This window comes from Microchirus variegatus (assembly GCF_963457635.1).
Source record: "Microchirus variegatus genome assembly, chromosome: 9".
In the NCBI taxonomy this organism is placed as follows: Eukaryota; Metazoa; Chordata; class Actinopteri; order Pleuronectiformes; family Soleidae; genus Microchirus; species Microchirus variegatus.
The window spans coordinates 15,675,761-15,699,480 of NC_139810.1; the positions used below are offsets into that span (position 1 = coordinate 15,675,761).

The window sequence follows — 23,720 nt, forward strand, 5'->3', positions numbered from 1 at the left end:
TTAATAAGTGCAAAAAGCAAGACAGTATCAATTTGTTGTTAGGTGATTAACAGTCCTTATTGTGTCCACTAGATGGCAACTTGATAAACAAATATTATTTACATGAATCTAATGTATGATGTAAAATAGCTCAACAGGATAACACATAAAGACAGGGTCAGCATATTAAGTCAAGTATTTATTAACTGACCAAGGATCAAGAGCTTTCACAACCTTTACCAGATACATACAACAAACAAGATAACAAGATAGTGAAAAAAAATTCTCTGTTGGGAGGGCGTCGCCCAAATCACCCCTATACACCGTCTGCCCCTGTCAAAAACTGTATGTTGGCCTACAGCTAAGAGCCATCCACCCAAACATTTTCTACCGAGGTTGGGTTGTGGGGTAGTAATTGTTTAAAGTGGACATATTATGCAAAATCAACTTTTTAATTATTTTAATACTTATATTTGGGAATCTGGAGGCCCTATCAGTCGGCAAAGTGTGAAAAAAGACGACTCACTCATGTTTTTGTGGTCCTCCTTGGTCTAAGTGCAGAAGATGAAACATGCAATGTTGACTTCTGCGCTCATTGGGACGTCACAACGTGCTAAATTCCTGGAAATGTTGTCTCGCGGAGCTCTGATTTGTCCGTAAAACACACGAGAGTGCTGGCAAGGGCAACGGTATCCAAAAACCAGAATTCCGTGAAAAGTTCTATTCTTGGCTCCACAGTGCAGCACAGAGTTCTACACAAACTTCCAGCCTCAGAGGATTTATCTGTCCACTGGATACATGTTATATATGACGACAATGTGCCTGCTAGAGCCTGCAAACGATCACTTTTCCAAATGCTAACTGCTGTTAGCTCCCAGTAGCCTCTGTGGCTGATGTCATTTCCTGTCCCTTACGTTTGGTTTTATTTTTTGTGGACCTAAAGAGATACTACTAAACCGAGCGTTCTAAACAGGGCTGTTTTGGCAGGGTGATTGAACTGCTGTGGTGCTTCATCCTTATGGTATTTTGACCAAAGCATGTCACAGACATGTTCATTAGGACACCAGGGAACTAGGATAACTTGGAGAAATAGGGTATAATATGACCCCTTTAATATAAGCAGACCTGTTTAATGAAAAAGTAAAAGTGATATAGGTATAGGTACCTGCTGATTAAAGTCTCTTCTTTTTGACTCATACAAACAGACAATGCAGGAGGATGAAGGAAACCCGGCACATGGAAACTGTGTAAAACTTTCAAGCTTTATTTAACTTCAATCAAATGTGTACAAATGTTTTAGAAGCTCACATGTGAAAAAAAAACAACAACAGCACAAATCTGTTTCTGGTTCCTTTTAACTCCACAGAATCTCTGAAGTGATGTCTCAGTCATCAGCGCAAACATCCCAACTGCAATGGTAAGCAAACATTCATATGTGTAATTTCAAGTGCCTATGGAAAATGCTGCGATTGTACTTTTCTGCAGACCGTTGGAAATGTCACATAAAATGTTTGAATGTTACATTTTGGCAAACGGTTTCATGTGTCATACACTAACAATAGCATAGATCTGACCTGCGCCTGAGATGGAACCAACCGAGCCTAACCCGGTTAATGTGAGCTACGGAAATGTAGTGTAAATGAGCATCAATATGAAGATAAATAATCAATAACCAGATGCTTTGTGTGTCGCACTGACATGCACGTCTGTAGACGTGTAAATAAGTCCCATCAATTTAGTTTTTTTCGTCATTTTAGTTCAGAAACATGATGTATCTGGTGGTTTGCAGAAAAGGTACAATGGCAAAATATGATCCTGTCCCATATAACTCAATCATGTCAACTCAATCCAAAAAAATATTTGATCAATTGTTGCTTTCACTGCTTGATTTCTCTTCGCTTTAAACAAACGTCAAGTTGTTTAAAATATACCAGAACAAATAAGAGGATGGAACATTTGAGATGTAGACGTGCCAATCGTCCAATGTTTATGATAATAAAATGCAGTCCAACTACAAATATACAGCAGGTATATGTACACTATAGCTATGTTAATTTCGAACAACTTATTTATTTTTTTATTTTTTTAAAGAAAGGCACGTTAAGAAACAAGTTTGGCTGTGTGAATCTGTCCTGGCTACACTGTCATTACTACAACACTGAACAAAACTGTAGGTCTCTGTCGGCACACATCATGTTAAATAGTTACATAACACTTGACATCTACTGAAAAAAAAAAACTTACACAAATATACATACTACAATTCTGACATCTGGAATAAACCAATGACCTGATTTAAGCTGCATCAACTTAAAACAGTGGCGGGATATAGAGGCTGTTGTCGGTGCTGTGATTTAAAAGGCATAGAGAGAACATGACGGTAGTAAGAGGGAATCAAAGGTTGTATATATTAAGCATGAAAACACCAGGCCTTCTTGAAAACAAGGTGCACACTCTTACATAAGAGAGCATGGATATAAGTAAGGGGTCGGGAGTGAGTGGTATACTGTAGGTCACAATGCATTCCTCAGAAAGAATTTGGCACTGCTTGCTTTTGAAATTTGATGCAGCTTTGAAATAAATAAAACCAATGGATGGATCAGTAAATTACATAATTGTTGTTTTTAATTGTTGTAGACATATTAATAGTGGTCACAATTTTATTTTATTTTTTTAAACAAGAGGGTAATTGAGAGTATTTTCCAAAGCAGTGAACTTTTCCTTTAAGGTAACCATGGTTTTGCCTTGTAAACAGGATCTAAACAGGATCCTGTTTTGACTGTACAGTTCGCTGTGTGTGTGGTGTGTGTGTGTGTGTGTGTGTGGATAAAGGACCAGTAGTCCTCAAGGAAACCAAGGACCTGGTTATGGTTAAGGTTAGGGAAAAGTAGCTGCACAAACCTGTATGTGTGTTTGTGTGTGTGTGTGTGTGTGTGTGTGTGTGTGTGTGTGTGTGTGTGTGAGAGAGAGAGAGTTATATTTTCTCAAAACATTCACAGGCTGCCTCACTTTGATTCCGCCAATCAGGACTCCCAACCAGGCAACCGTTTTTAAGGCTGTGGTCTCATGTAACACAACACTGCAGCGTTTATATATGTAAACTGTGTGTGTGTGCGCACGTGTGTGTGTGTGCGCGCACGTGTGTGAGAGAGAGAGTGTGCGGTATTTGTGTGTATCTATTTAATGCTGTTTAGTTAAATGGGCAATTCTTTAGTCCGTCAAAATGAATGAAAGCCAATGCAGTGTCCTAAGAAGAATAGCTGCACAAACCTATGTGCGTGTGTGTGTGTGTGTGTGCACTGATGAAGCAAACTCATCTGCTTTCACCTCAGATTGCTCTCTCAGGATGACATTTCCCACAGCCAAAGGGTCAGTGTCAAGGCTGTGTGAAAAACCAGTGACAGTTTGGCAGGAGTGTGTGGGTTAAAATTTATAGCAACGCACAAAAAAAGTAACATACTGAAAACATGAGCCTCAATCAAGATATGTCCACATCAGACTGCTATGGAAGACAGATTCACTAGTAAATACACAAAGAATCCCTCAGAGAAAGTAAAGGTCAGGCCACCAAGGTGGAAGAATTTTTAGATGAAGTTCCTGGGTCCCTGAATGGATGATGGACAGAACTTTGTTCTGAAGGCTGTATAGTCTCTCAAGGGCAAATAAGTTGGAGGTGAGGAGAAGCAGTCAAAGATCCAGCTTATATGACCTCCCTGCTGTTGCGAATAGCACAGCAGAGAACCATGCTGAAGATCATCCCGATGATCTGTGCAGAGGGAGAGAGAGAGAGATTGTTTTCAGTCAAATCCTTCACAGACTGTGAATGTGGTCTGCACATTTGACAGACTTTGCCAGCGCATCATGAGATGAGTCTGGGTCAGTTGTGTTCGGGAACAGCAGGAGAATGCACAAAATATTCAGTATAATGTCTCCAAGTTGATTTTGATGGTATATTTCATGCAACAGGGTGAATGTCACTTCTGTCCTAGTTAGATGCAGGTTTCTGCATCGGCTGCACTGGCACGATGTAACTTCTGGTTTCAGTCTCTGCCACAAAAAGAACTTCAACATTCTTCAAACCCCATTCTAACAATGTGCATACAATAAGCAAAAGGTAATACAAGCTGGATTGTAAATCCAAACAATGTCATCATATTTGTATAAAGTGCTACAACATATACAGTACAACTGTACCTGATCTGTACCTGCTTCAGAGTTCACCGGTATTATCATCTTGTCAATAAATGCGCATGTTCCCGCAACATATACTTTATGACAGTTGTAACAAACAATACTGTTTACCAACCATGGGGGGGACCTGAGAGCAAATCCTACATTGTGTTACTTTAACTGCTTAAGTTTAGTATTTTGGTCAGCGCCGTTGTTAGTTTTACCAACAGGAAAAGTGGAGGGGGGCCTGAATGCCGCACAGTCACTCCTATAACAAAGCACCTGTTGGATGTTACAAGCAGTCGGTTTACGTGATTTAGCGATTTACCTCCAAAAAACGTCCAAACTTAAAGTGCAGAAATGAAAGCAGCTACTGTGTGTTTTGAGATTCAGACTCACCATGACTCCAGCGATGCCGATGCCCACGTACCCAATGATGTAGAGCTTATTGTCGAAGAACTCCTTGATCCCTGTCTCACAGTTCTATAGAGCAGAGATACATGGGGTCAAAGTTGTTTTTTTTTCCGTTTGCATGGCATCATGACTTGCTTATTCCACATAAAATGAGCAAGAGAAAAAAGAGAGTTTGTTTTTTCAGAATTGTAAATATATAAGTTTATATGTCTTATTTGACTTCTGCATTGAACCCATCCGGCAGTGGGCATCACTTATCTGCAGCCATGGGAAATTGGGTGCCTTGCTCAGGGATAGACCAGCCCTTGACCTGTCCCAGGATTTGAATCGGTGACCCTACAACTACAACCTAAACTTACCTTACTTTACTTCCCTAACCTGGACTAAAAATGATTGTCCCATCAGAAAGGATATGCAGTGAAAAAATAAAAATCTGTGCCATATCAACAATGCAGAAATGAAGAATCACTGATGGTGTGGCCTTTCTTGTCTATTGCTTGCTTAAATTAACAGGGGTACAATCTTAATGTGCTTTTGAACAATATGATTAAAACTCTTGTTTTGCATTTAGCTTCTTTTCCTACTGGCATTTATGTGTTCTTGTAACAAATCTTGACATATTTTACCTTGGTGTCTGGTTTAGGATCAGGGCAGGGGTTTGATGAGGTTCCACAACATTTCAGCTGAAAGTGGGAAGAAAGGAAAGACGAGACATTTCAGAGCATGCATGTGACAAATTCCTTTCATTTATGCTTTTTTACGGCCAACCTTTAATATATCAATTTTACTTACTACTCTCTGATATGACATGATCAAGGTGCTGTTGTTGTTTTCATCGTAAGTCTTTGTATAGAAGTCCTGAACATCTTTAATAATCTGCATTAAGAGAAGAAAGTTGAATAAAAAGTCATCTCATAATTTGGTTTCCCTAAAACTTGACAAAACCCAACAGATCATATGATGATGACCAGGTGTTTGGTGCAACCAGAGAGAAAAAGCTGCTTTGATATAATTTGATGTGAAATAATAAACATACCCTGTCTTTGTTTAAGAATCCAAACACTCCCGCTGCCACCTCAGCTCCAAAGATGATCAACAAACAGGCAAAGAACTGAAAGAAGCCACAGACGACAGTAAGTGCACCCACGTAAACACGACCCGCGTGCATCTAACTACTATACTACACTGTATGTACTCACTGAAGCCAGGAGGCACTGTGATTCCCGCACAGCTCCACAGCAGCCGAAGAAACCAACCAACATCACCAGGCTGCCTGCACCAATCAGTATATACACACCTGAGAAGGAGAGGGGACGATGTTTTTTATGTCTGTATTTATGGTGGGCAAAACAGCAGGTAACAAAAAAACAAACAACAAACATCATAAAATGGCATTTGTTTGAAGCAAAGTGAAAATGCATTAGACTATTTAGAATAAAATAACTGTATTGTCCACCAAGGTTCACCATCATAAAATCATAAAGGAAATGTACAGAAAGTCATAGAAAACAACGCGCAATAAAATAATGTAAAAAATAGTTCAAAAGAAAACTAAGTGACAATTGTAAAAAAAAATAATAATAATAATAAAACAACAACAACAAAAAATTTTGTGGAATCAAAATAACATTTTCAGTTGTTTCATCCATAATGTAATGAGTAATGATTGTCTCACAATGACTGCCCTAAATTGTGTATTTAGTCATATCCACATATAAGAACATTTGAGGACTTGATTAAAACAGAGAGCAATCATTTCAGTGTTCCAGGTATCAAATGAACCAGTGCCCAACAAAATATGTATGTATGTATATGCCCAGTATCTCTCTTGTAGTTCACTTTACTGACTGGCAGGGGGCAGTACAGAGCTGTGTCTCTGTGTGCGAGTTCCAGTCATGTTGTGGGGACCTAAGTATTGTCTTCCTTATGTGGACAAAAAGCAAGTCCCCATAATAACAATTATTACATTTTAAGGTGAAGACATGTTGCATGGTTAGAGTTACTAGTAGTAGTACTAGTTATGGTTAAGGTTAGAGTAATTTAGGAAGTTGACATCAATATAATCTCTTCTGAATTCATGGAAACCAGACTGGGTGTGTGAAATTGTCCCCATATACAAACTAAATGAGTCAAATGAAAACGTCAGACTAAACCACACCTTTGGTCAGTTGAACAAATGGACTGGTGCTGTGTTTTAGAGTAGACACACTTGCTCCTAAAATATTATTACATCTATTTTAAGAGGGGAGCTTAAAGTAAAATGCGTCATGTCCCAGAGATGCATCATCTCCCATGAACCCTCCATGACAGATAGGTCCCACAGTGCAGAGCCAGGAGGGGTCTGCTGCTAAGAGACAGCTTTGGGTGCGACAGGAGACATCAAACCTCAGATGACATCAGTCCAGGTGGAATTCAGTGAGGAAGACATTTCACAGGGTCACTGAATGTAAAGAAAATTCAATTCAATTCAATTCAATTATATTTATATAGCAACATCACAAACACAAGTTGCCTCGAAGGGCTTTACAGTCTGTTCAGCAGGTGACACCCTCTGTCTTCAGACTCACTGGTACCCTGTCACTTTGTTTTTATGGCGATATGGTAGTTTAATATTTAGGCAGCTCTTTTTTTCCATTTCAAGTTACAGTGGAGTTAGGTCTGGGCTTGATGTCATGGCAACAAGGGCAATGCAACAGTTGAGCACACTCTCAGCTGCCAAAGCCATGTGTAGCACTATACTCTCAAAGGAGTTGACAGAAGCCACTCAACCTCAGTCCAATCAAACGACATCTGACACACACACACACACACACACACACACACACACACACACACACACACACACACACACACACACACACACACACACACACACACACACACACACACACACACACACACACACACACACACACACAGCCACTAAACAACTCTCCTCGTCCTGTCGACCGTTTCATCTAACGGCACCTGTTTCCATGACTGTTCCATGTGTCTCTCTAACTCCACTCCTCCGTGTCCTCTGTCTCAGAAGCCAAATGGTTTGCTTCCCTTGTGTATTATGTGAAGCAGCCATTTACAGTGCATTTACAACACTCATCTTCAGCATCATTTCTCACCTGCAGAGAACACGCATGTCGAAGTCAGACCTTTACTTCAGTGGCAAACCCGGTACTGGGACAATAATTAATATCCATGTCCATTCCCCATGCATGTGTGGGCTTTATTCACTATGTGGTATCGGAGTGTTTATTGGTGCGGATGTGGCGTGGGACAAAATATTGGTACAACAATATATCGTCCTGACTTACGGGAAACTATTATCAATGCACAGGCTTCGCTACTCAGTCATCTTCTACTGCTTTACCATCCACATGAGGGTCACATAGGGCAAAGGGTGGGGTACACTCTGGACAGACTGCCAGTCCATCACAGGGCCACCCCATAGAGACAAATGACCATTAACTCATGTTTTTGGACTGTGGGAGTAAACTGGAGAACCCATGCACACACAGGAATTGGTATATTTTATTCTAATGTTTTCTACCTTCTGTCTGTCTGTCTCTGAAGAAATATGGTAGTCTACATATCTCCCTGCCAGTTGTGATAACATGAAAGCTGCTGTCAGCAAAGTTGTTATTTTCCCCTGTTTATTCACCATTTTATTGTGAATAGACAATGCATAATGTATAAGTATGAAAACATACTGACAAAGACAGACACGATGATGTAGCAAAGAAGATATAAACACAGTAAAGCTTAGCAAACCATGATAAGACAACAATGAGTTTGACAGAGAGGTGAATGCAAGACATCCACATGAAAACAGAACTTCACCTGTACTATCTTTTTTCTTTTTCATTCTTAAAAAGTTTCCCATAAACACGGCATCATTTCAAGAAGTGTTTTCATCCACATGAAACCCACCAAAACGATGGCAGAAATACACCATGCACATAAAGAATGCATGCACAGAAACAGAGACTAAATGAAATAAATGTTATCATAAAGCCAAAAAAAGAAACATTTTCCGAACACGAGGAAGACGACAACAAAGACAAGCGACGAGGAAGAGAGAGGTGGGACTATGACATCACCGTTTCCCCAAAGTAGTGTATTAGTTGTCATTGCTAAAAGCAAGGTTGGGGGTTTGAGATTTTCCCACTGTGAAACTTTTCAGAATTCATGTTTATGTGTACGTCCCTGTTAGGTAGTTTAGGAGGGTCCAACATCGTCATCGCTCCACAGTTGATCCTGGTTTTGATAGAGAGCAGTGTCACCAGCAGCAGGTGTTGGTGAGGATGGGGATGTATTATTATGTGTGTATTTTCTGTATCTGTCATTTCTATATTAGGGCTTCAGCAACTATATCATTTATCTGTATAGTTATTCTTGAGTACAATGTATTCTGTCAGTTATCAGTGCCATTGCTCTGAAGAACGTTTGTCATTGCCTTTCCAATTTAAGAGTACCGTGTATTTTTTAGCCATTGTTGGAGCAAACAAGATATTTATCTTCTTCAGTGGCAGTGTTAGGAAGGTGAACACTGCTTGGATCCAAAAGCACGAGACAGGAGGCAGAAAAAAATGATTCAAGAGCTTTTAATTGTTCCTCTTGCAAAAAAAAACCAAACACACCCACAGGAGCGCTTTGTCTTCAAAATAGAAGAATAAAACAAAACTAGCACTTAGGTAATAAAGAACAAAAACGAGCACGACAGACTTGGACACAATGTTTTCTTCAGATAGCATAAACGACACACTGGCACATGACTGGGAACACTATATAGGGAAGAATCAAGGCCAGGTGTGAGTGATCACTTAAGGATCACCAGGTGAAGGGCATGAGGGAATTAGTGGAGCTGTGTCAAGGTAGATGAAGTGACAGCGCAACAAGAAGACATGAACATTTACCAAAATATAAGGGCGAAGTGAAAATCAAACCCAACACCAAAAGTGACATCAAGCTAACATGACTTTAATGGGGGCATATTATGCAAAATCAAACTTTTAATCATTTAAATCCTTGTGTTTGGGACTCTGGAGGTCCTATCAGTCGGCAAAGTGTGAAAAAAGATGACTCACTCATGTTTTAGTGGTCCTCCTCAGTCTAAGTACAGGAGATAAAAGACACAATGTTGACTTTCGCACTCATTGGGACGTCACAATGCACTAAATTCCTGGAATTGTTGTCTCGCGGAGCTCTGCTTTGTCCGTAAAACACGTGAGAGTGCTGGCGAGGGCAACAGTATTCGGAAGTATTCCGGAAAACCGGAAGTCTGCGAAGTCTAAGAAAAGTTCTATTCTTGGCTCCACAGTGCAGCACAGAGTTCTACACAAATTTCCAGCCACAGAGGATTTATCTGTCCAGTGGATACATGTTAAATGACGGCAATGTGCCTGCTAGAGCCTGCAAATGATCACTTTTCCAAATGTTAACTGCTGTTAGCTCCCAGTAGCCTCTGTGGCTGATGTCATTTCCTGTCCCTTAAGTTTCGTTTTACTTTTTTTGAGGTGGACCTAAAGAGATACAATTAAACCGAGGGTCCTGAACATGTCTGTTTTGACAGGGTGACTGAACTGCTGTCGTGCTGTCGTGCTTCATCCTTAAAGTATTTTGACCAAATCATGTCACAGACATGTTCATTAGGACACCAGGGAACTAGGTTTACTTGGAGAAATAGGGTATAATATGTCCCCTTAAAACATAAACTATCACAAGAACTGACTAAGCAAAGCAAAAACACTAACAGGTCTGGCGCCTCATGACAGGCGGTTCGACTGATGATTGATCTCTTAGCAGACAGTCAGATGGGAGACGGGAACTCTGCATCCTGTGGTTGAGGATAATGTTTGTGTGATGTTTATCCAGAATCCAGAAGTGTGTGGGCAGATTCAATAAGCTGTAACTTTGGGTTATTGGCCATTAGCATTCCCCACTCTGAAAATATGATTACAAATGTGCATCCAAGAGTTGATATATTGAATATATAGTTCGGGGAGACATGCAGGTGGAATCAAACACAGGTCACTGCATTGCCATCATATATGGGTATCTGAAACATTTGTGATTCTCGATGACCAGGAAAATAGGCATTCTTAAGGGTCATATTGTTGGCCATCCAGCCAGGGATGTTGCTGAAACCGAAGATAGTTCGCTAAGTGGTAGAATATTGTCTTTTGGTTAACCTCCTGTCCATTGTTTCCATTAGCATTCCCCACTCTCCTCCTTCCATCACCTCATGAATGTGTTTGATGATTGAGTGCATTTTCACCCACAAAGAACCAAACCTCACAAGCAGAGAGGACTTGTGGGCTACTGGAAAGGTTTCTCATTGATTTACTGTCTCAGCCTAAGACTGAGAGACTCATTTCACACTCTAGATCGGCGGTGAGGGCTGTCACAATATTGAAGTGTTTTACACAGATTTGAACTAAAGGCTTTCACTGACAGCATCGTTAACTGGTGGAGGAGAAAGCTCACAGTACGATAATGGCAGCAGTAAGAGCATGTAACTCTTCCAAAATGATTGACAAAACATCGGTGTCGGCCAATATTGGCTTTAAAATATATTATTAAAATTAAAATGATATGACTAACGATTGAGCCAGTTGGCTAAATAGGCTGCTTGTCCTCAACATCTATTATTAGCTAAACTTTGCTTTAAAAGTTAGCAACAAATAAAACCCACTTCTACCCTTGGTGAGTTAATCCACACATGTGGCCTTGTGTTGTGTTTGTGTGTTCTGGTACTCACCAATGAAGAAGTTGCCTGGTGCCTGATCACCACTGAGCAGAGAGACAGTTTCAGGGTCAAAGCGCAGCCACAGCCCCACAGCCAGAACAAAGGAACCCATCAACTGGAGGGAGCAGAAAGACATACACTGAAATATACCTTTATATCTTTACTAATAAAATTACATCGAAAATGGGGGTCTAAGGATTGATCAGTCTGGATTGATATAGTGATGCCATGAACACAATTTTGTATTTGTTTATCTGCACTGATACATACTTCTGTATTTGTACAGACTTTAAAAAATATATATATTTTACATTATTATATTTTTCATTCAAATAAGATTGCAATAAAAATTGACCAAATGCCAATTGATGGTCCGTAAATAAGTCTGCGGTAGTCAAGAGCGATGGGTCGGACTTTGAACAAGCCGTGATCCTGCACCTATCTCTGGGGAGAGACACAGAAGGGTACCGGTGGATCTGGCGCGAATGTCTGTTGAATATCCAACCTGAAACTGATTTCATCACAGTTGTTGTGGCATATGTATGCGGAAGCGTATAGCTTAAACCTCATCTACAGTAGCAGAAAACAGCCCCATATTCAACAGTAACCCTGAACCGGAAGCACTACAACATCCATCCATCCATCCATCCATCATCTACTGATTTATCTTCCACCAGACGGTCGTGGGGGGTGCTGTGCCTATCTCAGCTGACATTGGGTGATAGGCGGGGTACACCCTGGACAGTTCGCCAGTCTATCGCAGGGCCACATATAGAGACAAACAACCATTCATTCACACTCACACCTACGGTCAATTTAGAGTGACCAATTCACCTACTTCCCATATCGCATGTTTTTGGACTGTGGGAGGAAGCCGGAGAACCCAGAGAAAACCCACGCACACACAGGGAGAACATGCAAACTCCTTGCAGAAAGGCCCTTGTTCCGAAGTTGTTCCAAACGGGGCTCGAACCCAGGAACCCGGGTCTTCTTGCTGCAAAGGCAAGATTGCTACTACACCAACCGTGGGCCCCGCACTATAACATGTTACGCAAAATAACATGCACCAAGCATACACCTATGGATGTATAACATAACCCCTTTTGGTGGACAGCAGACATCCACGATAGCAGGGTGGATAGGCGTCCTACGGATACCTACCTTCTCCGTTTTGAGTAAATGTTTTTGTGTTTTCTGCTTTTGTGTTTGTGTTTTTTGATTTGAGTTTGTGTTTTTTGATTTGCGTTTGTGTTTTGCACCTCAGGGTCACCATAGTCTTTGCTGCTATGACAACACTGTGGGACTAATAAAGAGCTATCTTGTCTTATTGTTTGCAGTGTCTGCATGGGCTGCTCATTGCCTGGGTCTGTGTAAGCCACAAAACCAAAGCAGAAAGACACTGCATACTTAATTATTTATTTATTTTGCATATCGTCATGACATTTTGCCTATCTTATAATGCAGCAGTACACTTACAAACACCAAATTTATTCTAGGACTTCCCTTATTCCTTCTACCCTGAATAAACATTTGATTCTCATAATATTTGGGACATGGTCGCAGAAATTAAGTGGACAAACAACTAAATAAGTAAAAACTGCTTCAGTGTTATGTACTTCATTGTGAAACACGTTTCTCTGTGAGCTGTTGTCCGTCTGCATGTAACGCTCTATTCATTCCAGGCACAGCAGTGGACGTGCATGCGCTTCAGGCCTTCAGAGGGCCTGTAGAGTCTTAAATGTTATTTTCCACATTACTAAAACCAAATGGTCTGTGGAGTTTCCACTGCAGCCCTCAAACCCTCACACAGAGGACAGATTTCATTAGGACACAGTTGGGTTAAAATTTCATATTTACTTTAAAACAACAGGTCTGACTCTGTGTCATCGTGGGTGGATAATTAAAGCAGTCAAGGCAACAGATCCCAGCAGCTCATGTAACACTGAATCGGGCCGACAAAGCTCTGGCTTCCCAGTGGGGAGAAAATGACCTGCTTGGCTGTGGGCGTGTGGCACCCTGAGCTTAAACAGGCTCTCCTGCTTGTTTGGAAATGTGGTTAATGTAGTTATACTTTCCGTCATCTACCACCATCAGTATATACCAACATAAAATCCTACTCCCTGCAATGGCTCTACTTCAGAAGGCCACGGCAAAAGAACTATTATTCTGGCTGTCTCTGGTGTGCGCTCAGAGGACAGATCAATACTAAGAGGTTTTAATGACTACTGAGTGCATGTCGCCTGAGCTGAGCTTCAAAACAGATAGTGTCAAAAATGGTTTGCTTAAATGGAGAGCATTTAGGATCATGTGATCTTCGTGTGTCCTAGATCTAAGGACATACAGAGACAGATGGACTGTCGTGGACGACAATTTGAGCTCTGTTAAGTCTCATTTAGTGAACCAAAGCCCACAGCCACTGTTTGTTTCAGGTCATGTTTGTATTTTATGATCTCGTGCTCAACCAAACAAATCTACCCTTCTCTGGTTTGGCACGCTTTGCCAACCATGTGTACCAACCATGCTTGGGTTATATTATTAAAATAAAATGACTGATGCGAGCCTACAAAGTGCTTCATGGGTCTTCTCCCACCTACTTAAATGCTCTCATAAAGGCTTATGTCACCCCTCAAAGGATTGTCGTCTGGTGGTGCCAACACCCCACACAAGACAATCAAGACTCTTTCCATGTGATCTACCGTGTGCTACCAGAACAGGGGAGTACCTGTCTATCTTCAATAAGCTCTTGAAAACACAGTTTTTCCAAGAGCATCTTCTGTCCTTCTGCACTTGTACCCACCTCTGCACTCTCACCCACAGTCAGTACACTGTTAATGTTTTCTTTCCAAGACTACTTCTATGTAGCTTATTCCTCTTCTGTAGGTCGCTTTGGATACAAGCGTCTGTTAAATGCTTAATGTAAATGTACATTTTTACTTTTACTTTTTCTAATTTAACAGCTTTGGGGTCATTGTGATAGTTAAATGGCTTGTTGCAGGGAGATCGGGGGCTGTATCCACTCCCCCTACCATCTCTTAGTGAAAAACTAGTCTTGCAAGGTCACAGTTGCCGAACCAGATTCCTCAGAATCAGGAGGTCTAAAAGGTGGCGAGATTGCTGTACAGCACTAGACACATGCCATCCAGCCAGGTGGCAGATACTCTACTGGTACCCGTTGAATTATGTATGTGCTAGAGGAACCAGGCCATGACCAAGCTACTGTAGATTGTGTTAGTGTTGTATAGAGGAGCAGGTGCAGCAGTTCCACAGCGAAAAAAAAGAGATTAGAACTCAGCCAAACCTCATTAATACTACGGCTCCTTGTGAAATCCCTCTCAAAACCAGACCTATAGTAGTCAGTATAGCGAAAACACTAAATGGATTCCCAGCACTCCCAAGGCTCCCAAAGGTCCCATTAACCTCGTCACTGCTTGAATACCCCCCTGATTTACTCCCCCAAACACTTGTCTGTCATCATTACCAAGGCTGACACCAGACACACCCTCCTCCCTCCTCCCTGCTTCTCTGTCCCTCAAATCTACACCCCCTCCCGTTACCTTCTGATTTATCTCTGTGTATGTACCCCTACCCCAAGCCTAATCTCCCTCCCAACCTCACCCAAAGCACAAAGACCAACTGTGTCCCTTGGGCTGTGTGCAGTGGTGCACAGCAGGAGGATAAAAGACAAACACAATGAGAGGGAGAATAAAAGGAGGGAAAGAATATGTTGTTATAGGCCCTGTCATTTGTTTTCAAGATAAAATGCTATATTGTGTTCTATAGGCATTATATACATCCTACCACCTCTGAAGATAGTATCTATGTCTGGATAGTCCTTGATCGGGTGTAAAGTGTGTGGGTGTTACTTTTCCTAACCAGTGCAGTTAAATAGTGTTTTGTGAGGGGAGTTTCCATGAGAACAGCTGACACATGGCTGTGGTCATACTCAGAGACAGTATGTGGCATTATCCTCTCTCGAGGTTAGAACACAGTGTATTCGGGAAAAGACAAAATCTTGGTGTAAATTAAAACAAAAACAGTACATGAGAGCAAAAACAGTCATAAACAACATCTTTAAATCCAGCAAGTAATTGGGGACATATTCAAAAATAGAATTTCTGTCTGGCGAATGTTTGTGAGAACAGATGCACATTTAAAAAATGATGGGCAGAAGGAAAGCGAGATAATTATGGGCGGAGAAAATCCCATTGTTTTCGTTCCACAGGGTGAGGGTGAGGGTGGGGAAGTGGGGCGGCTCACATTAACCTCAACAACACAGGCAAATGTGTTTTGGGGCTGAAAAATTGGAACAATATGTATTTTCATTGTCAGTGCTGATTTAATGACCAGTAGCACAAATGTAACATGTAGCATGTCATTTTGTTTTATTTAAAATACAAAATGAAACAAATAATAAAATCCCCACACTGTGAGAATTGAGGAAAAAACAACAGAAATGTAAAGTTGTTAGTTAAAAAACTTTACATTTCTGTTGTTGAAAGTTGTAAAGTGTGCCTACAATTTTTAATTGTAATTATTATTTGAATTAAACAAAATGCAATAATAAAACACATTATTCTACCTTCTACCATTAAAGCTGGGCAATAATTCAATAATAACAGCGATATAAATTAATTGTATATCAATATTCCATCCATCCATTATCTACCGCTTTATCCTCCCTATATCAATAATGTTCAAATATATATATAAACATGGTATGGTATGGTGGCAGGGTAGTAATGACCCATTTTCATCATAATGGCCTCTTTGGCGACATCGCTAGCATATCATTAATGAATGTGTAATACTACTGCAAATAATCCATGGGCTGAGACTTAAACCAAGAATCAAGAAACTTCATTGGTGTATTTGCCAGGTGAGTAATTCCTATAGAGCAGCAGAACGGCCATATTTGATCCTGTTCTTATTATACATTAATTGGCTGTGTGAGCTCATCTGGTGGGAGGGGCTTAGGGACAGCCAGCCTCCATCCTACGATATTAGTATTAGCTTTAACTTCAGGCCAAACGGGGCAGCTGGTCGGTATCTGCAGCTCTCAGTCTAAAATACACAAACGTCGAGTCTGTGTTACCTTAACGACAGTTTATTTAGGAGAGAAGTCTCACTACATCACGATGCTGTGACACAAAGTTTGAGGTTTTTAAACAAACAGCCACTTTGTGTGTGTTGAAAGATAACTATGCCTGTGTGTGTGTGTGTGTGTGTGTGTGTCAGATGAAGTTGGTCCAGAGTTCACTTCATTGTTCAAGGTTCATATTTGTGTCTGTGTGTCAGTGACAGCTCTTCTCACTTTGTCCAGAGGAAACACAGGGCCAGCTAAGTGGAAATTAGCCCCTCCGTCACACACTCAACTCATCATCATCATCATGCGTAAGTGTGTGTGTGTGTGTGATTATGTGTAGTTGGAGACAACTCTCTAGTTTATTTTGAAAGAAAACAGAGGATGTGCACAAGCATCAGTTTACATATCCAGCGAGTATCCCACTGTCCTCAGACTGATCTAATTTCTGTCTCTATCTAGGTCAGCTCCATGCCAACTGTTCCTCTTTACACACACACACACACGCACACACACACACACACAATCTCCTAATGTCCCGTTTTTTTCCCCCCATCACCTAGATTGGTCCTCTTTATTTTCCAGCTCTCTCTCCAGATTGTTTGTCATTTGTCTTCGGCTGTCTCCGTGTCCACACTCACATGCTCGTCTCCTGGAAAAGCTTTGCGATTGTACTTTCTTTTGCAGACCACGGGAGACGTTGCATTTGTGCATTGCAGGATGAGAGTATGGGAAAAGTAAAAAAAAATAGTGAGCAATAGATGTATTCATGTCAACATGAGGAGTTATGAGTGCATGTTGGTGTCTTTAAACACTGCAACAGTTTTAATCCTTAAAAAAAACCCATCAACTTGTTGTTTTTCATGTATCTGTTTCCTACAGAAATGTGGAAAAAGCAACATGTCATCCCGGAGACTGAGCCGCAGACACACCAGAAAGAGGATTTCAGCAACAACGGCCACGCCCAGCCATGCAGAAGGATACTGCCTGTGGCTGTAAAATGTAGAGGTCGACACTGGAGAAGTGTGACCACTTGGGATCACTGTGATCATGTATGTATGTATGTGCTGAGCAGCAGCAGCAGGAGCAACAGCAGCAGACTCACGTTATTGTGTCTCATGTCACTCAATGGAACAATTCACTGTGTACAAGCACATGATCCACTCCACAGATGCTTGATGGAAACTTGCTCTCTCTCTATCACACAAACACAGACACAATGAGTTTCCTCTCAGTTACTACACACACACACACACATTTTTGTATCACATTCTTAGTGAGCACACTAATTAACCTTAACCACCACACCTACATTTCTAACCTTACCCTAAATCTAACTCTATCCTCAACCCCAAAACCAACACATAAACAGCCCTTTTAAAGTTTGACGTGAGTCCCAGCCTCACTTTCTGTCATTTATCACTTTTTTGGTTTTTGGTAAGTACATGTAAAGTACCTTTCACATCCACCTGTCAGTTTGTCTTAAGCACAGTGATTCTTTTCAGTCTCATAAGTGCAACATTGGAGAACAAGCAGCATTTGGAGGTGATGACGCCTCGGGCTGTTAGTAACTTTCTGTGTGTATCAGTCACTTCTCTTTGTTAATGAAGGTTTGTGGCGACTGCTTGAGTTTGTTTTCCATGCTGCTCCTCCGTCTCTTTCCCTCTCTCTGTATTTTCATTCAGTCTTCCTTTCAAAAACACGCTTCCCCGGGAAAAAAGGGAGGGGGCGAGTTTTTTTTTTTTTTTTTTCCTTCTGTGGAAAATCTGATTTGAGTCCGACGAGCCGAAACTAAAACACCCCTGACTGCTGCTGCTGTCACCCTTTCAGCGCCACGCACGGTCAAGCCATGCTGCCGAAACAAGACAGAGTGTGCAAAAAAAAAAAACATTTCACATCCTCATTAAAATAAATCAACAATAAATAAATAAAATTACACGTGGCTGTGAGAGTCGGAGTAAAGGGAGAAGTTGTGTGTGTGTGTGTGTGCGCGCGCGCGCCGCAGCCATGGCTGCACTTGCTCCGCGTTCATTTACGCACAACTCCCCTCTCATCATCCTCTCACCGCAATTCACCGAGCCAACACTCACCCAGAATATGAAGTTGAAGATGAACAAAAGGTATTTGACACATTTCATTCCTCCTTCCACCTTCCCCATGTCTCCTGATGCTGCAGCCGCCGCGCCGTTATCCGCGTAAACTCTCCCACTGTTGTTTTTGGCTCCACACTGAGCCACAATAACACTCACAACACTGGTGCATCAAGGAGCGGTGTCACTACAGCCTCTCTCTCTTTCTCTCTCTCTCTCTCTGTCACACAAACACACACACACACACACGCACACTATCGTGGGCGTGCACGCGCACCAAACACCGCAGGATGCGCTTAGACTCTTTCCAGACCGCCCATTTCAATAATGCTGAGGGGGCCTGAAGGGGGGGACGTGACTGGACGATTAGTAGTTGTCCAGCAGTGTCATATAAATCCTGCCACACACACACACACACACACATACATGTCTTTACCACATTGTGGGGACCACGTTCGGGACAGGGCACAATGTACCCACAAGGAAAAATGTCCTCACAAAAAAGGTGTTTTGCCAGGGGGTGGTCCACAGAAGCATAGAAAGACAAGAGCACACACACACACACACACACACACACACACACACACACACACACACACACACACACACACACACACACACACACACACACACACACACACACACACACACAGACACACACATTTACATGTCTGTACCACATTGTGGGGACCACTTTTGGGACTGGGCATAATGTCCCCACAAAAAAAGTGTCCCCACAAAACAGAAGCATAGAAAGACAAGAGCACACACACACACACACACACACACACACACACACACACACACACACACACACACACACACACACACACACACACACACACACACATATATATATGTATATATATATACATATATATATATTGCGTTTTATAAACACAGTAGTATCTACTGTAATATTATTTATTATTCTAACTGAATACACTAAGCGTATAGAGACAAATAACAATTATATACAATACAAATCTGTGCCATAATAAGGAAGAGCTGAATAAATCAAGTACCAATATTAACAGATAAGTGAAATAATGTATGAATCGATTTTAACCTACTACATAACCCTACCACATATTAATGCAAAGCAAATAAAGCACATACTCTTAAGCGCAGTGGACACCAATTATCATAAGACTATTGAATATTAAGACGACTGATACACACAATGTATGACCTAAGACAGTGATTCTTTAGCGTTTTATGTGGCAACCTATCATTTAAAAAAAAAAAAAAAAAAAAAGCATTCTATACTGCCTCTGACAATACAGGAGCAGTATAATGTCATATAATATTATATGATATCTCGATATAGGGCCACATGGTAGAGTAGAGGCTGCATTGTTGCCTTACAGCAAAAAAAGTTAGGTTCAGGCCTTTCTGTGTGGAGTTTGTTCTCCCCATGGGTGTGCAATTTTTCTCCAGTTTCTCTGGTTTCCTCCCACAGTCCAAAAACATGTAGAGGTTCATTGGACACTAAATTGACAGTCTGTGTGAATGATAATGATTGTTTGTCTCTATATTCCCTTAGGCGACCTATCTAGGGTGTGACCCCTCTTTTTTCGGCCCAGCAACTCATCGCAACCTCTCATTTAAAGCTCTGTGATACACTGAAACCAGAAGTCAGTGCACTGACATCTAACTTTTGGATGAATAAAAAATGGTTGCAGGTATAAAGTGGACATGGAGTGGACAGTGTCAGGTCCTCCCCCCGCTCTACAGTTACTGTAGACATATCCTGACACTTTAAATAGTTCCACCTTCGATCTGTTTGTAGTAGAACTAAATATAGTCTCGATGAGATGACGAGTCAAGGAGCTCCACTACACAGAAATGTTTCATGTGCAGTTCTAATGTTAATCATTGAAATAAAGAGTTTTAAATGAGAGCAATTAATTGTGTTAATTTTTGTCAAACTTTATTTTCATTGTCTCTGAATCACAACACACATAATTATGTGGCTAAAATGACATTTTACATTAAAACAAGTCAGAGGTTGACTCACTGAGACATCATGCTGTTCTGCATAAACATGTTTCACACTTAGATCACAGACCACACTCTGTAATGTGACAAACATGCATGCGGTTCCAGTTTCCCACTATTGTTGGTTTACAAAACTACCCTTTATAGTTTCTATACTGGAAAAAATTGGTTACATGTGTATGAGTTTTACCTCAGTTATATTTTTGCAGCGTTCATTTTAGTCTTTTAAACACAATACAAAACAATTACATTATACGTGAGTGATGCTGTGCTGGATTTCTTCCCCTCAGTGTCACCAGCCAGTGGGAGTCAACATGAATGTTTTCCCAACAACCACGGAGAGCAGTGGGCAGTTCATTTTTATCACAGGTTGGAAAATGTCACGAGAGGAACAAAGTAAACAAAGTCAAGCTGAGCACTGGAGGACAAGAGGAGTCACGTGATGAGACAGAGGGAGAGAGAACAAATATAAATGATCTTAGGTGATACATTGAAAAGCAAAGACAATGAAATGTAGCTCTTTTCCACCATCCACATATATCTCTCTTAAAGGGATAGTAGTTGTAGTGACAGTTGCTGGTCTTTGAAACAAGGGAAGCTCATTTCCGGCCCAGTTATTCATACTGTATATCAATTCTGCAAATGAACAACTCGAACAAGAGTACACGATAATAATTATTGTGAACTGAAATGCAATAATATATATGTTTTTTTTTAAAGCAAATAACACAATAAGGACCAGTTATTTGTCCACAGACTGAGGCAGAGAAGGCTCCGCTGTCGTATGTTTCTGCAACGCTGTCAATCAAAAACTGACATTCCTCCAGTCAGCATGCAGAAGCCCAGCACCTGCCTGCTGCTCCATTGACCCTCAGAAAAGCTGAGCTTCCGTGGAAGTGATGTTTTTCCTGCATTTGTCCAACCACCATCGAGCTCACTGCAGTGAAATAACTTATTATGAACTGCCCCATAGAGAACAGTTGAAGCTGGGCTTCAAGTGTTTTAATGGGGAGGCTGCTAAGGGAGTACGAAAATCACATAAGACGATCCGTCATCCATGATAAACAGCTGAACTAGTGATGCTCTCTAATCACATTCTAGTGCATGTTTAGTATTTAAATGTAAATACAACACAGTGCATATTTGACAACGTTTCAGAGGAAGCTGAGCTTCCCCTTGCTCTCTTAGAGCAGGTATAGACCCCTGTGCTGCTGGATCCAGATCCAGTTACGAGGCTATCATTATTATCATTAGCAGTTGTATTATTGTCATTATTATTTTGCTATCACTTTAATTTATTTTCACTAAGCTGTGCTACTGCTTGTATAAATGACAGTTCTAGTTCTATAAACATGTGATAACCGATGTTATGCTATGTTATACCATTCAAGTGACATGCAATGCTATCTTTAGCTGGTAGATTCCAGAGTTGAATATTTGTCACAAAGCCAGATTGTGTCCAGTTGTTTCCCTCCAGGCTCTTGCAAACTTCCAGTGACTCTCTGGAGTAAGATGAAGGGAAGTTAATCAAAAAGCTGTAGATGTCATGATACGGCAGGTCTGGAACAATGTCCTCTCCAGGCGGTTGCTAAACCCCCTATAAGGCATTATACGCATTTTAAGGATCAGACATTCAATCTGTCAAGTTTTATGATATAATGGTTGATCTCTGTGTATGTAAAGTTTGCAGGTTGAATTTTGGTTTGGTGTCTCCAGAGAAGGAGAAACTACTTTTAGATTCACCAACAAGTTCATAATACCTTCGCAATACGTTCACACACTTTATCTCGTAGTAACACAGACTTTTGCAATTTACAAACCGTGTAACAGCAACTAAGATAGCAAAGTCTGGTGGGGGTAAGATAAGACATTAAGGAGGGATTATTGGCATACATTTCCTGAATATAATAAATCCTGTTGTTTATTGTTTAGTTCGGACAAAACCCTGGCTTCATGTGGACCACCTTGTCCTGCCATTATGTTTCCACAGCAACACAAATGGTCAAACCAGCCATAGCATTTTGTCTTTGTGTTTTGAAGCAGAAGCTGAACTTTCAAAAGCTGCAGCGACTCTTTGCTGTGTCAGACGTCTCAAATTGTGGAACAAACAAGAGAAATGTTTTTGTTTGGATTGCAAGCTAAACGAGGAAAGGCTGATAAGACTTAAAGCAAGGACCCTGTGTCCCCGTTGCCTGTGTCAAAACATGTGCTGCAGTCATAACTTCCATGAAAATAATATAAGAAATATCTACAGCACCTCCATCCTCCAGTCGCTGTGCCCCCTCAGATTTTTATTTTGACGGAAATGAGATTAATTTTTTGACTGTTTGTTGTTGCCACTGCTGTTCCAGCAATTATAATCTTCAGGAACTGAATTAACTGCATTCTTTTCTCCTTCTCTCTTAAATGGGTGTGGTCAGCAATAGCTGTTGCTTTTTTTTTTTTTTTTTTATCTGGGTCACTGCCTGGCCCCTTTTTCCTCAGCTCTGAGGTCATTATTGATCTGCGACCTAGATACAGTCACACTGAGAGAGTCAGAGTTTATTTTCATGAAGAGGCGAATTAAACAAACAGAAAGGACAATGTCATTAATTAATTAAACTGTGTTCATGATACATCGATTTAATTTAGGAGCAAAAAAAAAACTGGCAGGAGGCTTTAGTGATGACTGACACATCTCTATGTGGATGCATAGCACCATCTACTGGTCAAAGTGCCAACATCACCCATGGCCTCAGTTATGTTCATGATCATATTCAAATAATAATGTGCTTTAATTACTGTATTTATCTGTGTGCATACCCAATCTGTGTAGAGTGACTATAGATAATGAGAGAAGATAATGCACACCAGACATCTTTGCACATGCAGGTTTCCTCCTCATGTAATTTCACTTGCTGCAGAAGCTGCAAAGCATAAGCGGAAATAGCCTTTGATCAGACACCCTCACAGTGATGTGGTTTCCTGGCAACAACGAGGTGAAGAAAGGTGGCAGAAATATAGGTTAGGGTGCATGTATTCATGAAAAACATTGTAAAACTACTATAAATATTATATTTTGTAGACAAAATGTGGATAAATGTTAAGTAAAAATGTAATGATTTATCATCCTGTTTTTGACCCACTGGATGTGATGATGATAGATTGATTGACAGCAGCAGCTCAGTTCACAGCACGATAGAGATGATGTGTTAACTGTCCTTTTAGATCATGGGAATCCTAAGTTTCTGATCCCATTATTTTG

At 40.9% G+C, this 23,720-nt stretch overlaps 1 protein-coding gene across 1 annotated transcript; it reads right to left on the reverse strand.

Moving 5' to 3' along the window:
- Positions 1-3,404: 3,404 nt before the first annotated feature.
- On the reverse strand, positions 3,405-18,650 carry LOC310931536 (CD9 antigen-like). The gene is made up of 8 exons (XM_083894713.1): positions 18,476-18,650; positions 11,318-11,420; positions 5,763-5,860; positions 5,600-5,674; positions 5,356-5,439; positions 5,190-5,246; positions 4,549-4,632; positions 3,405-3,745 (listed from the first exon to the last, which is right to left on the reverse strand). Exons 1-8 carry the CDS (start codon positions 18,542-18,544, stop codon positions 3,680-3,682), a joined length of 636 nt encoding a protein of 211 aa, XP_083750839.1. The 5' UTR covers positions 18,545-18,650; the 3' UTR covers positions 3,405-3,679.
- Positions 18,651-23,720: the final 5,070 nt, after the last annotated feature.

Coding starts and splice junctions, on each gene's coding strand:
- LOC310931536 (XM_083894713.1), bottom strand. CDS start 18,544: ATGGGGAAGGTGGAAGGAGGAATGAAATGTGTCAAATACCTTTTGTTC. Junction 5,440..5,599: donor GATTCTTAAACAAAGACAGG/GTATGTTTATTA, acceptor CTCTTAATGCAG/ATTATTAAAGATGTTCAGGA. Junction 4,633..5,189: donor ATCCTAAACCAGACACCAAG/GTAAAATATGTC, acceptor TCTGCTCTATAG/AACTGTGAGACAGGGATCAA.